Below are 12570 nucleotides of genomic sequence, written 5' to 3'. Positions count from 1 at the left end.
ACCAGTAGGCAACCTCTTCTTCGGGGGTGGCACGGAGGGGGTTGAATGTGGGGTGGATGAAGTATTTCCGGATGGTGTTTAATAATAATAATAAATAATAACTGCTTACGAGTACAGGAAAATGCGCAGTATCTGTCTCACATCTCGATAGACACCTGAACCGCACCGTAAGGGAAGGGATGAAGGTGGGAGTGAAAGCAGAAAGAGGGAAAGAGGTGTCGTATTGGAGGTCGCCGGAATAAATTTTAACCGCTGTCGATCAGCCCGAGCCGCCGTTTAGGCTTCAGAGAAGCGCGTCCGCTCAACTCCCGGGAGAACACCACTCGCCCAGCCTCGGTTCAACGAGGCAGCGCGCGCCAGTCTGCGGGACGGCACCGTCGTGGGACTGCCACAGGGCCCGGTGAAGAAATTTTGTTCTGTTTCTTTGCCCCCCCGCTTGTATTAGTGCAATTTAGGTGCAATAATTCTTTTGTATTGTTCTCTCTCCCGAGTGTCACTTTGCACGAGTTCCATTTTTATCTGAATCACGTTGTATGTGCTTGTACAAGTGATTGTGCATCCACTGTATCTTCTTTGCTATAGCAACTTTGTTTTGTTTCTGAACCTTTGTCTCCGGCCCATTTTCTGGCTTGCGACAGGGCGAAAGCTGGGCACCAAAAGACCAAACCTCTTCTCCCTTGGTAGCTGGTCTCCGCTGAGTTTGCCACACCGAGTCCAGGGCATCTCCTTTGTGTCCAAGACCGCTACCCCCACATGCTGTAAGGTTGTCTGGGAAAGCAAGCTAAAGTGCGCGAAGTGGAGAAAAGGGCTTCGGTAATTCTGGAGACCTGGAGGTCTTTAACGTGCACACACCACAGAGGAGTTGTGTATTTGAATTTGGACGACTGGCAGACGAAACTTTTTAAGACGTCAAGTGGTCCGAATGCCGAGCCCAGCAATAAGACGGCGGTTTCACCTCTGAGGGTGGCAGCATGGGTGCAACCTTTCGCGACCTCGTCGTTATTGAGACGGGCAGGGAGCGGCGACAGGACATGTGTGCGTCATGCCTTGTGCGGGTGCGAACCACTATGATGTCATGGAATCCGTACTGCCCGAGCGCCTGTGATGTACAGTCACGGACAGAAGTAAACGGAGCGCGCCGCGCATGAAAGAACTAGGGTGCCTCGATGCCAGCGCCGCCGTTGAAGGGCGGCGCTGGCATCGAGGCACCCTGGAAGGAAGGAAGGAAGGAAGGAAGGAAGGAAGGAAGGAAGGAAGGAAGGAAGGAAGGAAGGAAGGAAGGAAGGAAGGAAGGAAGGAAGGAAGGAAGGAAGGAAGGAAGGAAGGAAGGAAGGAGGGACGGACGGACGGACGGACGGACGGACGGACGGACGGATGGATGGATGGATGGATGGATGGATGGATGGATGGACGGACGGACGGACGGACGGGCGGACGGACGGACGGACGGACGGACGAATGGGTGGACGAATGGGTGGATGGGTGGGTGGGCGGACGGACGGACGGACAGACGGATGGATGGATGGGTGGATGGATGGATGGATGGATGGATGGATGGATGGATGGATGGATGGATGGATGGATGGATGGATGGATGGACGGACGGACGGACGGACGGACGGACGAATGGGTGGACGAATGGGTGGATGGGTGGGTGGGCGGACGGACGGACGGACGGACGGACGGATGGATGGACGTATGGATGGATGGATGGATGGATGGATGGATGGACGGATGGACGGATGGACGGATGGACGGATGGACGGATGGATGGATGGATGGATGGATGGATGGATGGATGGATGGATGGATGGATGGATGGATGGATGGATGGATGGATGGATGGATGGATGGATGGATGGATGGATGGATGGATGGGAGCGCCCCCTTTGAAACGGGGTGGTGGCAATTGCCACCATGCTCAGCTTTTCTTTCTTTTTCTTTAAACTGTGTTGTCAATTCTCATCAAGGTTCGCCATCTTCTTTACCTACGGTTTCCTACACTTCTAAAATTATGTCACATATCTGCTTTTCAGCCACCAATCCTCCAATCGCTTTTTGCTAACTTCCAGTGGAGATTTATTTGCCTGACCAACGTTATCTTTAAACCCTAGGGCCTCCGGAATAGCGTCTGTGCCTTGTTGGGTTTGGGATGCCCCCCCCCCCCCCCTGCCTGGGTGGATTAAGGCAGCTCGTGCTCTCCTCCTGTCTAAGTGGATTAAGGCAGCGAACTTCCAGGACCGAGAGACCACGGTGGCAGCGGCGAAGGTCAAAGACCGCCGAAGGCCGAAGATGTGGCGACGATGGCGGCGTCCCGTGGCCGAGTCGACTCTCGGGTCGACGGACAGAGTGGTGATGTGCTAATGAAAGACGGTTGTGTCCTCGGCGTCTCGCGTTTTGGACATCCGGCAGGGAAGCGTCAAACATGTGCACGAGGAAAGTCGTTCACCTGCGGGTAGACTGCGGGAGGTTCATTACCCGACTCTACCCTTTCCCACCGACCGAGCTGAGAGAGCGGGACAGCCAGCACCGCCCCAGCCGTGGGTGGTACCTCCGGAGTCCACGTCTGCCCATGCGATTGGACGTCATTCTTCGACCTATATTCCCCAGACAGGGATCTGGGGAATCCGTGCGTTATTTAACGGGTGTTGTTTTGAGGACTCCAGTGCACTCCTGTTGACTCCTGAAGAAGTTCCCTTTCACTGAGATTCATTCTCAGTTACCGTTGTTGTAAATAATGTAAATATTCTTCTTGCATAAAGTTCTCCTTCCTTGTTTAATCTCTTCGTAACCCCGTCTCCCGCCTTCCTCGTCCCTTCTCCGGCCCGACCACGCTCACCCGATCCTAATAACTGGTTGCCAGCGGTGAGATAGAAGCTACGTCTCAAGAATTGAATTGCTCGAGATGCCCAAGTCAAGTCACCGGCTCCAACGGACCCCGGCAGCTACGTGATTGACGGCATAAGCTACGCTTCTGAAGACTGAGAGATGGACGCGTCAGGTCACCGGCTCCAACGGACCCCGGCAGCTACGGGACTGACGGCGTCAGCTGTATCTCGGAGGGGTGAGTGCCCGATATTTGCCATTCGTTTCGCCAGACCGCACTAGCACAGGCAGATGTTAGTAGTAGGTTTTGTGTTTTCTGGAAAATGAAAATTTGGCAGTTTTGCGTTTTGTTCGCTTCAAGCTGAGGCTTGTTTTAGTGGGGATTAGCGGCACGAGGTGCGTTCCGCGATGGAGAAGTTCAAGGTAGAGGACCTCCTTGAAATTTTGGAAGAACTGGGCATATTAGTAGGCCCCGCTAAAACGAGAGAGGCGATTTTGGATGTTATGCGGGCGGAGGAGGTGACAGTCGAGGAGGCAGACGAGACGAGAGAGGCCTGGAGAAGAGTACGTGGAACGAGAGCCCCCTCTTGCATGTCCTGTCAGCCGAGCTGCGTAGGAGCGGCTCATCTTCCGGACGCATTGTCTGGTGGCGGGGGTGCTGTTGGGTTTGGGATGCCCCCCCCCCCTGCCTGGGTGGATTAAGGCAGCTCGCGCTCCCCTCCTGCCTAAGTGGATTAAGGCAGTGATCTTCCAGGACCGAGAGATCACGGTGGCAGCGGCGAAGGTCAAAGATCGCCGAAGGCCGAAGATGCGGCGACGATGATGTGGTGGTGGAAAACATTAATTTACACATGCACTACTGGAGGTATTGCATGAGCTGACCCAGAGGGGGCCAGCCCTTACAAGTACTAGGTGGAGGTCCCTAGTTCGGGACCCCAGTGGCGTCGGCCGCCGCCCGGGCTCGCGCGACAAAGGCCCGTTGCGCCTACAGGTCAGAGCAGCCGAGCAGGGTCGCCTCCCAGTCCTCCCGGGTTGGGTTGGGGTGAGGGGGGATAGCAGGGTTGGAGGGGCAGGCCCACACCATGTGGTAAATGTCCGAAGACTTCTCCGCACAGTGCGGACAGCTGCCCGAGAAAGAAGGGTCAAAGTGTTTGAGAGCTGCCGGGCACAGCAAAGTATTGGTATACAGGCGAAGCAGAAGCCGCTCCTCCGCCTTTGAGAGACCTTTACACGGGCGGGGATAAAGACCATGGCCAGATTGATAATGTAAAACAATGTCTTTAAAGGAGTAAGCGGGAGTGAATTCGAGTTCCTGATCGTCCGGGTCGGAGGGCAATGTCCGGTGAGAGAGCGCGCGGGCGGCGGCGTCAGCTGCCTCATTTCCCTCAAGGCCCATGTGAGCAGGAGCCCAAACGATACGCCGGTGTGCGGGGTCCCCGGTGTAGACGGTGTTTTGGAGAATGCGGTAGGCTAGATATGGTACCCAGCCCTGCTCGACGTTCCGACAAGCCTCTCGCGAGTCGGAAATAATTGTTTTTGAATTGGAATCAAATGCAGCCAACGCAATGGCGACCTCCCCCGCGTGTGTTATGTCACGGGCTCGGAAAGTAAGGCCGTTCACTGTTTTGGATTGGTGGACGACTGCGGCCGTATACCATCCCCCATGGTGGTGGCCGGAGGCATCCACGTAGAATACACCGGGTTTCGATCCATAGTGGCGGGACAGGGCTTCCGCCCGCGGCAGGCGCCGGTCATTATGGTCTTCACGGTTCATGTTCGCGGGAAGAGGGCGCACGTGGAGGGCGCATTTCCACTGGGATGGAATACGTACGCGCTCTTCCATAAGAGTGGTGTGTTGGATTGCAGTCGGGCAAGCAGGCGGCGACCCGACGATGTATTTGAGAGACGTGTGTATTGGTTGGTCAAGTGGGCTTCCCGGAGCTCCCGAAATGTGTTCACCATGCCCAGCCCCAGGAGGCGCTTGTTGGAGGTGTTCACGAGGAGGCCCAGAGCCCGCTTAATAATTTTGCGGAGGATAACTTCGAGTGAATCCTCGTCTTGCTTCCGCAGGTGGAGGTATGAAGTCGAACAAAAAATTCGACTCGTTACAAATGCATGCGCCAGCCGCAAGGCGTTCTTACATCGTAACCCCCCACGCTTGTTAGAAACCCGGCGGACCAAGCGGCCTACCTGGTCCCCCACCTGACGGAGTTTGGCCAATGTTGTTTCTGACCGTCTGTTTTGATGTATGAAGAACCCCAGTACCCGGACTTTGATATTTTCAGGAATTGGACCTGTCTCAAGAGACAATGAAATTTTGGATGTGCACTTTGGTGAGGGGCGTATGTGCACAAATTCAGACTTTTGGCGGCGTCCCGTGGCCGAGTCGACCCTCGGGTCGACGGACAGAGTGGTGTTGTGCTAATGAAAGACGGCTGTGTCCTAGGCGTCTCGTGTTTTGGACATCCGGCATGGAAGCCTCAAACATGTGCACGAGGAAAGTCGTTCACCTGCGGGTAGACTGCGGAAGGTTCATTTTCCGACTCTACCCTTTCCCACCGACCGAGCTGAGAGAGCGGGACAGCCAGCACCGCCCCAGCCGTGGGTGGTACCTCCGGAGTCCACGTCTGCCCATGCGATTGGACGTCATTCTTCGAACTATATTAAATTGTAAATGCTAAATTGGTTTTTGAGGAAAGGAAATGGCGCAGTATCTAGCTGTCTCACATATCTCGGCGGACACCTGAACCGCGCCGTTAGGGAAGGGAGGAAGGTGGGAGTGAAAGAAGAAAGAGAGAAAGAGGTGGTGGTGGTGGTGGAAACTTTTATTGCCAATGATGTAAATCGTGGGGGCGAAGCCCCCTACATGGCACTTGGATGCCTCCTCAATGTGAGGAGGAGGCACCCTTACAACGCGAAGGATAGCCCCTGGAGCGCAATCCTTCTGTGAGCGCTGGAGATGATCCGGCGCTGGTCTTGAGCGGACGAGCTGGTCAGAAGGGACTCCCAGTAAGACTCCGCCGCGGTTGGTGATGGGGGATGAGGGAAGGTGGGGCATGTGAGGAGGGTGTGTAAGAAGTCTCCTGGTTTGCCGCAAAGTTTGCATGATGACGGGAATTGGTCTGGGTATCGGGCATGCAGCAGTATTGGGTATGGAGCAGTTCGGGTTTGTAGTTGTCGCCAATGTGCAGCCTGCGGTATGGTGAGGGATGGAGCTGGGGGTGCGTATTCCCTTCGTTTGTCTCGGTAGTACGAGAGAATATCGCGGAAGGAGAGCAGGCGCTCCGAGGCTCGTAGAGGGGGCTCGACTCCTGCCCGGAATGTGAGACCTCGGGCTAGGGAATGAGCCTCCTCGTTGCCAGGGAGGCCAGCATGTGCTGGCGTCCAGATGAGGGTGATGAGGCGCCGGGGCTGCCAGAAACGTAGTAAACGAGCAGCGGTGCTGGATATGTAGCCCTTCGCATAATTTAAAATTGCAGATTTGGAATCGGAGATAATTTTTGTGGCAGATGTAGAAATGAGAGCAAGCGCGATGGCTGCCTCTTCTGCCTCTGTGGTCGAATTGGTAATGATTGAGCTGGAGGTTAGAAGCTTTGCATTATTGTCGGCTACCGCCAGGGCCATACGGGAGCCTGTCGTATATTCCGCTGCGTCCACGTAGACCACTTCATGGTCCTCGCTATACTGTTTGTGAAGGGCCCGAGCCCTTGCTACTCTGCGTTCCCTGTCTCGCTCAGGGTGCATGTTTTTGGGGATGGGGGTTACGTTGAGGTTAGAGCGAAGGGTAGCAGAAAGGGGGACCCCCTCGGTAGGCTCTGTAATTGGGGTCAGGTTCAACTGGGACAATAAAGTACGACCAGCCTCTGAGTTGGATAGACGGGATAGTTGTGCCATAAAGGTAGCTTCTTTTAGCTCCTCAAAGGTGTTGTGTACACCTAGTTTCAGGAGTCGGTCGTTGGATGTGCTGGGGGGAAGACGTAGAGCCGTTCTCGTGCAACTACGTAGGAGCGCATTAACCCGGTCTCTCTCCTTCTGTTTGAGGGGTAAGTATGGAAGGGCATATGTTGTGCGGCTTATGATGTAAGCCTGGATGAGGCGAGTCGTGTTTCGCTCGCGTAGGCCAGCCCTGCGGTTCGCTATGCGGCGAATCAGTCGAGTGGTGTGTTGAGCGTGTGTTTGAAGTGTCTTTATGACTTCTCCGTGCGCACCGTGGGAGTGGAGAACCAGTCCTAGCACGCGGATTTTATGTACTAGTGGGATGGGATGGGTACCTAGGGCGAGGGAGATGGGTGCATTGACTGAATCGTGTTGCTTGGGCCGGTAGAGGAAAAGCTCCGATTTTGAAGGGGAGCAGGTCAGGCCACGCTCCCGTACATATGCGTCGATGGTGGTTAGTGCCAATTGTAGGTGTTCTTCTATTTCGGCATCGCTGCCATGGTTTGCCCAGACAGTGATGTCATCGGCGTAGAGGCTGAAATGGATGTCGGGAATTTGAGCTAGCTGTTGTGGCAGGTGAAGAAGTGCTATGTTGAATAAAATAGGGGAGAGGACGGCTCCCTGGGGCGTACCTCGTGCTCCCAGCGTGATCCCTGGTAGGCTGTGGTTGCCGAAGGTAAGCGTGGCTGTGCGGTGGCTGAGGAAGTCTCGGATGTAGTTGTACATCCTGGCGCCGACTCCCAGGGTCGTAAGGTTTTCTAGGATAGCTGAGTGTGTAACGTTATCAAATGCCTTAGTGAGATCCACCCCTAGGATAGCTTTAGTGTCGGAAGTCTGTGAGTCGAGAATGTGATGTTTTAGCTGCAAGAAGACGTCCTGTGTGGAAAGCCCTGGTCGAAATCCAAACATGCTAGTGGGCATGAGATTGTTGCTTTCTAGGTATTGGCAAAGCCTGCGCTGGAGAACATGCTCCATGAGTTTGCCAACAGAAGATGTGAGGGAGATGGGTCTGAGGTTAGAAGTAAGCAGAGGTTTGCCAGGTTTGGGTATGAAAATGACTCTCGCCTCTTTCCATTGTGGTGGGAGGGTGCTCAGTCGCCAGCACTCATTAAAGTATTCTGTAAGTGCAGCAATGGATTGTGCGTCGAGATTCCTGAGAGCCTTGTTATGTACCCCGTCTGGGCCGGGGGCTGATGACGTGTTAAGCGTCTGGAGTTCAGCCTGGACCTCTGCTTCTGTAATGGGTTGGTCAAGCTGGTCGTTAGGGGGGCCTGCATAATCAGGGTGGTGTGCAGGAGGGTATGTGGGGAAGTATTGATTTCGAAGGTCTTGGAGGAGGTCTGGTGGAGGTATATCTGAAGTATGTATGAGTTTGGTGAGGGCGTGTCTCTGGGCAGTCTTAGAGTGAGTGGAGTCTATTAAGTGCCGAAAAAGGTTCCAGGTCTGAGGCACACTCATATTGCCATCAAGCTTGTTGCAGATAGATTCCCAGTTCTGACGTGAAAGATTCGCTGCGTGTGTTTCTATCTCTTTGTTAAGGCGGGCGAGGCGACGCTTAAGTGTCCGGTTCCATCGCTGCCTTTGCCAGCGGCGCTCTAGGCCTGTTTTAGCCTCCCATAAATGTAGGAGGCGGGAGTCAATTGTGTCGCTTGGGCAGTCTTCGGGTAGAGTACAAGTTACGGATCGGACATCGCTTTTTAGCTGCTCGGTCCATGCGGTGATGTCCGTGATGGGAACGAAAGTGCGTGCTGTTCTACGTGAGCGGAAAGAGTCCCACTTTGTAAGAGTGGAGCCTCTGAGAGGCCTGCGATGTAGTTGAATGTGTAAGAGAATCTCGATGATGAAATGGTCACTACCAAGATTCTCTTGTGTGTTGCACCATGTGGCGTGAGGGAGGCGATGTGCGAACGTGAGGTCTGGCGTAGTGTCTTTACAGACACTGTTTCCCGTGCGTGTAGGAGAGGTGGGATCTGTGAGAAGGGAGAGACCGGCTTGTTGCGCGGCTAACCATACCCGACGTCCTTTCGGTGTGTCGTGTGGGTAACCCCAGGCTGTATGTGGGGCGTTAAAGTCTCCCACGACGAGTAAGGGACACTTGTTGGCTATGCGCTTCGCGAGGGTAAAGAGGCGTTCGAAGTTACCTTGAAGGCACTTAGGGTGGCTATATACATTTAGGATGAAGACACTGTTCGCTCGAGTGTGTTGCGGCACAAGCTCAATAAGAAGGTGATCAATGTCTTCAATCACTATGGAATGGGAGATGGTGGTGATTGAACGACGAACCAGAAATGCTACCCGAGGGGGTGTGGGGGATGTGGGCAGAACAGGAGCATAGCCAGGTAGGGTGAGTGGGTTTGAGGGTTCCTGCAGGGCAAGGATGTCGGGTCCTGTAGCGCAGGACAGCAGTTGGTGGATTACGTGACGCTTGTGACCAAATCCCCGGCAGTTCCACTGCCAGAGTGTAAGATTACGGAGTGGAACTGCCATCATGACAATCTATAGAGGAGGGAGCTGTAACGGGGGGTTGGGAGCCCTGAACTATGGTAGGGATAGGGTTGGCCTGTTCCTCCGGTGCTTTGGGCTTCTTGCGTCTGTTCGGTGTGGGGTCACGCTTTGGGAGTCGGGACTCAAGATCGTTACAGCGTTCAGAGAATCCTTGAGTTAGCACATCGAATCGGTGGTTAAGAATAGCGTTGTCTTGTGTTATGCGGATTACTGCGTCTTTGATGGGTGTGTATTCCTCGTTGATGCGAGTTATAGCTTCCTGCAGTTTTGCCTCAAAGCGAGCTGCAAATGATTCAAGCAGGGTTGGTATGTTGTTTAGTGAGATGGGTGTGGAGGGAGAGGGCGTTGTGCACGGAGGTGAATTTGTAAAGGGATCAGTGTCAGCCTCCATTGCTAGCAAACCAAGAGAGGAATTAGGCTCGGAGTGGGAGGACGAGGTATCGGCGGTAGGCGGGTTGGGAGGAGGAGTTTGGGATGTGGTAGGAGTGGGAGCAGGTGGAAGGGTAGAACCAGCGGCAAGAGCACTTATCTGGGCTTCCAGCTTGGCGATGTGTTGACGCAAGGCGGCGGCTTCTGCTCGGGCTGCTGTAGCTTCTGCTTTAGCCGCTGCTGCCTCCTCCTGAGATTTTGCCAGGGCTTGTTGTAGACTGGGTTGTGCAGGCAAGGATGTCGTGTGCCTGTGTGAAGAGGCGGAGGTGTCCCAGACTTGTTTCAACGGCACTGACCAAGCTGGTTTGTTTTGGTTGGGCTGTGGGAGTCCGGATGACAAATGGGGAAAATTTTCTCTGGATAGGACCAAGTCGTGCTGCTGCGTTTGTGGGTGGTTTGGCTGTTTCCGTGGCTGGTGGAGGTTGCGTCCCTTGCAGGATCCCGTGCCTGTCAGGTGTGGGCCCTCGCACAGAATGCACTTGGGCGTGCAAAGCGTGTCTTCTTGGGAGTGTTGTGTTCCACAACGGGGGCAGATATTTGTCTTGGGACTCGGGCATACGTCGTGGCGGTGACCCGGCTGTCTGCAGTTTGTACAGGCATCCGGACTGCCACGGTATGGGGTGCAGCGGTGGATGGCTCCCATGTATTTGATGGAGGGAGGGACTGTGGTTTCGTCGAAGGTGATCAGGATGGAGTTCGTCTTTCCCATGCGTCGGGCTGCTAGAATGGTGTATTCAGGATTTCTTTTCACCAGGTCGTGGTACAGTTGCGTCGGCGTCTCGTCGTCATAGGCGTTCCTGATGACTCCTCTGGTAGCCCCCGGTGGCGGTGCTACGTATGCCGCGCAGGGATATGTTTTGCCTCCGATGGTGAGAGAGGTCAGCGTCTTGAGAGTCTCGACTGTTGGGAAATGTGTGGTTGCCATGGTGAAAGTATTGTTCATCGGGTGGACGCGCAGGCAGAAGTCGTCCGGTGGAATGATATCGAGCTGGGTCTGCACTGTCTTCAAGAGCCGGGGTGCTGGGACATCTAGGAGCCGTAGTTCACCTCGCGGGCGAACGACTACTCGAATAGCGTTCGGTGGGAGTGGTGGCAGCTGCTTGCTCCGCTGTACTGCGAGGCGAGCCTCCTTAGTCGCAGGTGGTAGACGGGCCGGCGTCTTGCCGCTGCCGGTTACGGCTGCTGCGTGGCGCGACGCGTTGTTGGCGTTCGGGTGAGCTGCGTCTGAGGTAGCGTTGTCGGAGCGGTAAGGTTTCGGCGAACTGGCTGGTCGGGAGGCGTAGGCTTTATACAGCACCGGTGTCCAGTCGTTTGAGTTTTGCTCTTCCGCGGTGATGGTGCGGCCTTCAACCGTTACCTCCATGACAACGGCTGCCGTCGCCGACGGAGTCGGCGGAGGGGAGGAATCCTAGTGCGGCCTAGCTGTGCGGCTTGGCGTCTCGGTCCGATAATTGTTCTTCTCTCAGAATAGGTCGGATTTTGCCCGTAATGGGCGGCTTTCCTGTCCTCCTTAGGCAGTTATGTCGGTTTTCGAGCAGATTAGTGGCCGTAGGAGAGATTGGGTAGGAGAAGCACGTACCGTTTGCCGGAGCCGACGTTGCAGGCATCCGCTCCCGTTGGCCCCCTAGCGGCGAATCCCGAGAAAGAGGTGCCGTAGTGGAGGTCTCCGGAATAATTTCGACCACCTGGGGATCTTTAACGTGCACTGACATCGCACAACACACGGGCGCCTCTTGCGTTTCGGCTCCATCGAAACGCTGCCCTAGACAGGGATCTGGGGAATCCGTGCGTTATTTAACGGGTGTTGTTTTGAGGACTCCAGTGCACTCCAGTTGACTCCTGAAGAAGTTCCCTTTCACTGAGATTCATTCTCAGTTACCCTTGTTGTAAATAATGTAAATATTCTTGCATAAAGCTCTCCGTCCTTGTTTAATCTCTTCGTAACGCCGTCTCCCGCCTTCTTAATCCCTTCTCCGGCCCGACCACGCTCACCCGATCCTTATAGCCTGCATCGACATCCGGGTGAATACCATCATATTTGAGTATGAGGTGTTCAATTGTTTCAACAGATCTACCACACACGGCACATGTGTCATCTTCTTCGTTAAATTTATTTCTGTAGCTGCGCGTTGCAAGACACCCTGACCTAGCTTCAAAAGGTAGGGCACTGCCTCTTGAGTTATCATAGAAAAATTCTTTCCTGATCTGCCTTTTCCAGTATCGATATAGTTCTACACTATGTTTCTTTTATTTGGAATTAATCCAATTTTTAACTTCCGCGTTTTTAACCTGTCGTTTAATGCTCTTTCTTTCTCCGTCCTCATGACCGGCATATTTACTGGTTAGTTTTCTAGTTCTTTTCCGCCACTGTGAGTCAACGCTCTTTCAGTATAAGTATTTAAATACCTTAGCTGCCCACCGTTTATCGTCCAATTTCCTCACGCGTTCTTCATATAGTATTTTACTCTCAGCTTCCCGTTCTTCAAAGTCTGCTCAGCCCATATCCCCTTGTACTGCCCCGTTTGCGGTTTTTCTGTGGCCACCTAGTGCTAATCTTCTGACAGCTCTATCATCTACGTCTAATCTCGACTGAACTTCTGCCCTTAAGCAAAAACTGAGTGTCCTCGCCACCTAGCCGAACCAGACGGAAGCTCAAAATCGCCACGTGCATGTGCACGCCCCAAACCGACGCGACCCTCTCATTGCTCCTCTTGCCTCGGCTTGGGCCGGAGTTAGTGACGCGCTAATTCGTATTCCGGTCGGATGGCGGTGCCCATTTTTTGCGAGCTGGCATTTGGTAATACCCATGCCGCTGCTTTGATGCCGAAGATAGCGCGGGGACGACGCTACCATTATGCCGCTTTATCTGAGAAA

At 54.2% G+C, this 12570-nt stretch overlaps 1 protein-coding gene across 1 annotated transcript; it reads right to left on the bottom strand.

The window, feature by feature from the left end:
* Positions 1-5630: 5630 nt before the first annotated feature.
* Positions 5631-11330, bottom strand: LOC149338427 (uncharacterized). The gene has a single exon (XM_089547648.1). It carries the CDS (start codon positions 11057-11059, stop codon positions 9230-9232), a length of 1830 nt encoding a protein of 609 aa, XP_089403774.1. The 5' UTR covers positions 11060-11330; the 3' UTR covers positions 5631-9229.
* Between the last annotated feature and the right edge of the window lie 1240 nt (positions 11331-12570).

This window comes from Amblyomma mixtum, chromosome 6 (genome assembly GCF_055824585.1).
Source record: "Amblyomma mixtum isolate Tamu chromosome 6, ASM5582458v1, whole genome shotgun sequence".
Lineage (NCBI taxonomy): Eukaryota > Metazoa > Arthropoda > Arachnida > Ixodida > Ixodidae > Amblyomma > Amblyomma mixtum.
The sequence above is the reverse complement of the archived record's forward strand: the minus strand, read 5'-3'. Positions and strand labels throughout refer to the sequence as shown.

Excerpts from the sequence above, each read along its gene's own strand:
- LOC149338427 (XM_089547648.1), bottom strand. The coding sequence starts at position 11,059 with ATGGAGGTAACGGTTGAAGGCCGCACCATCACCGCGGAAGAGCAAAAC.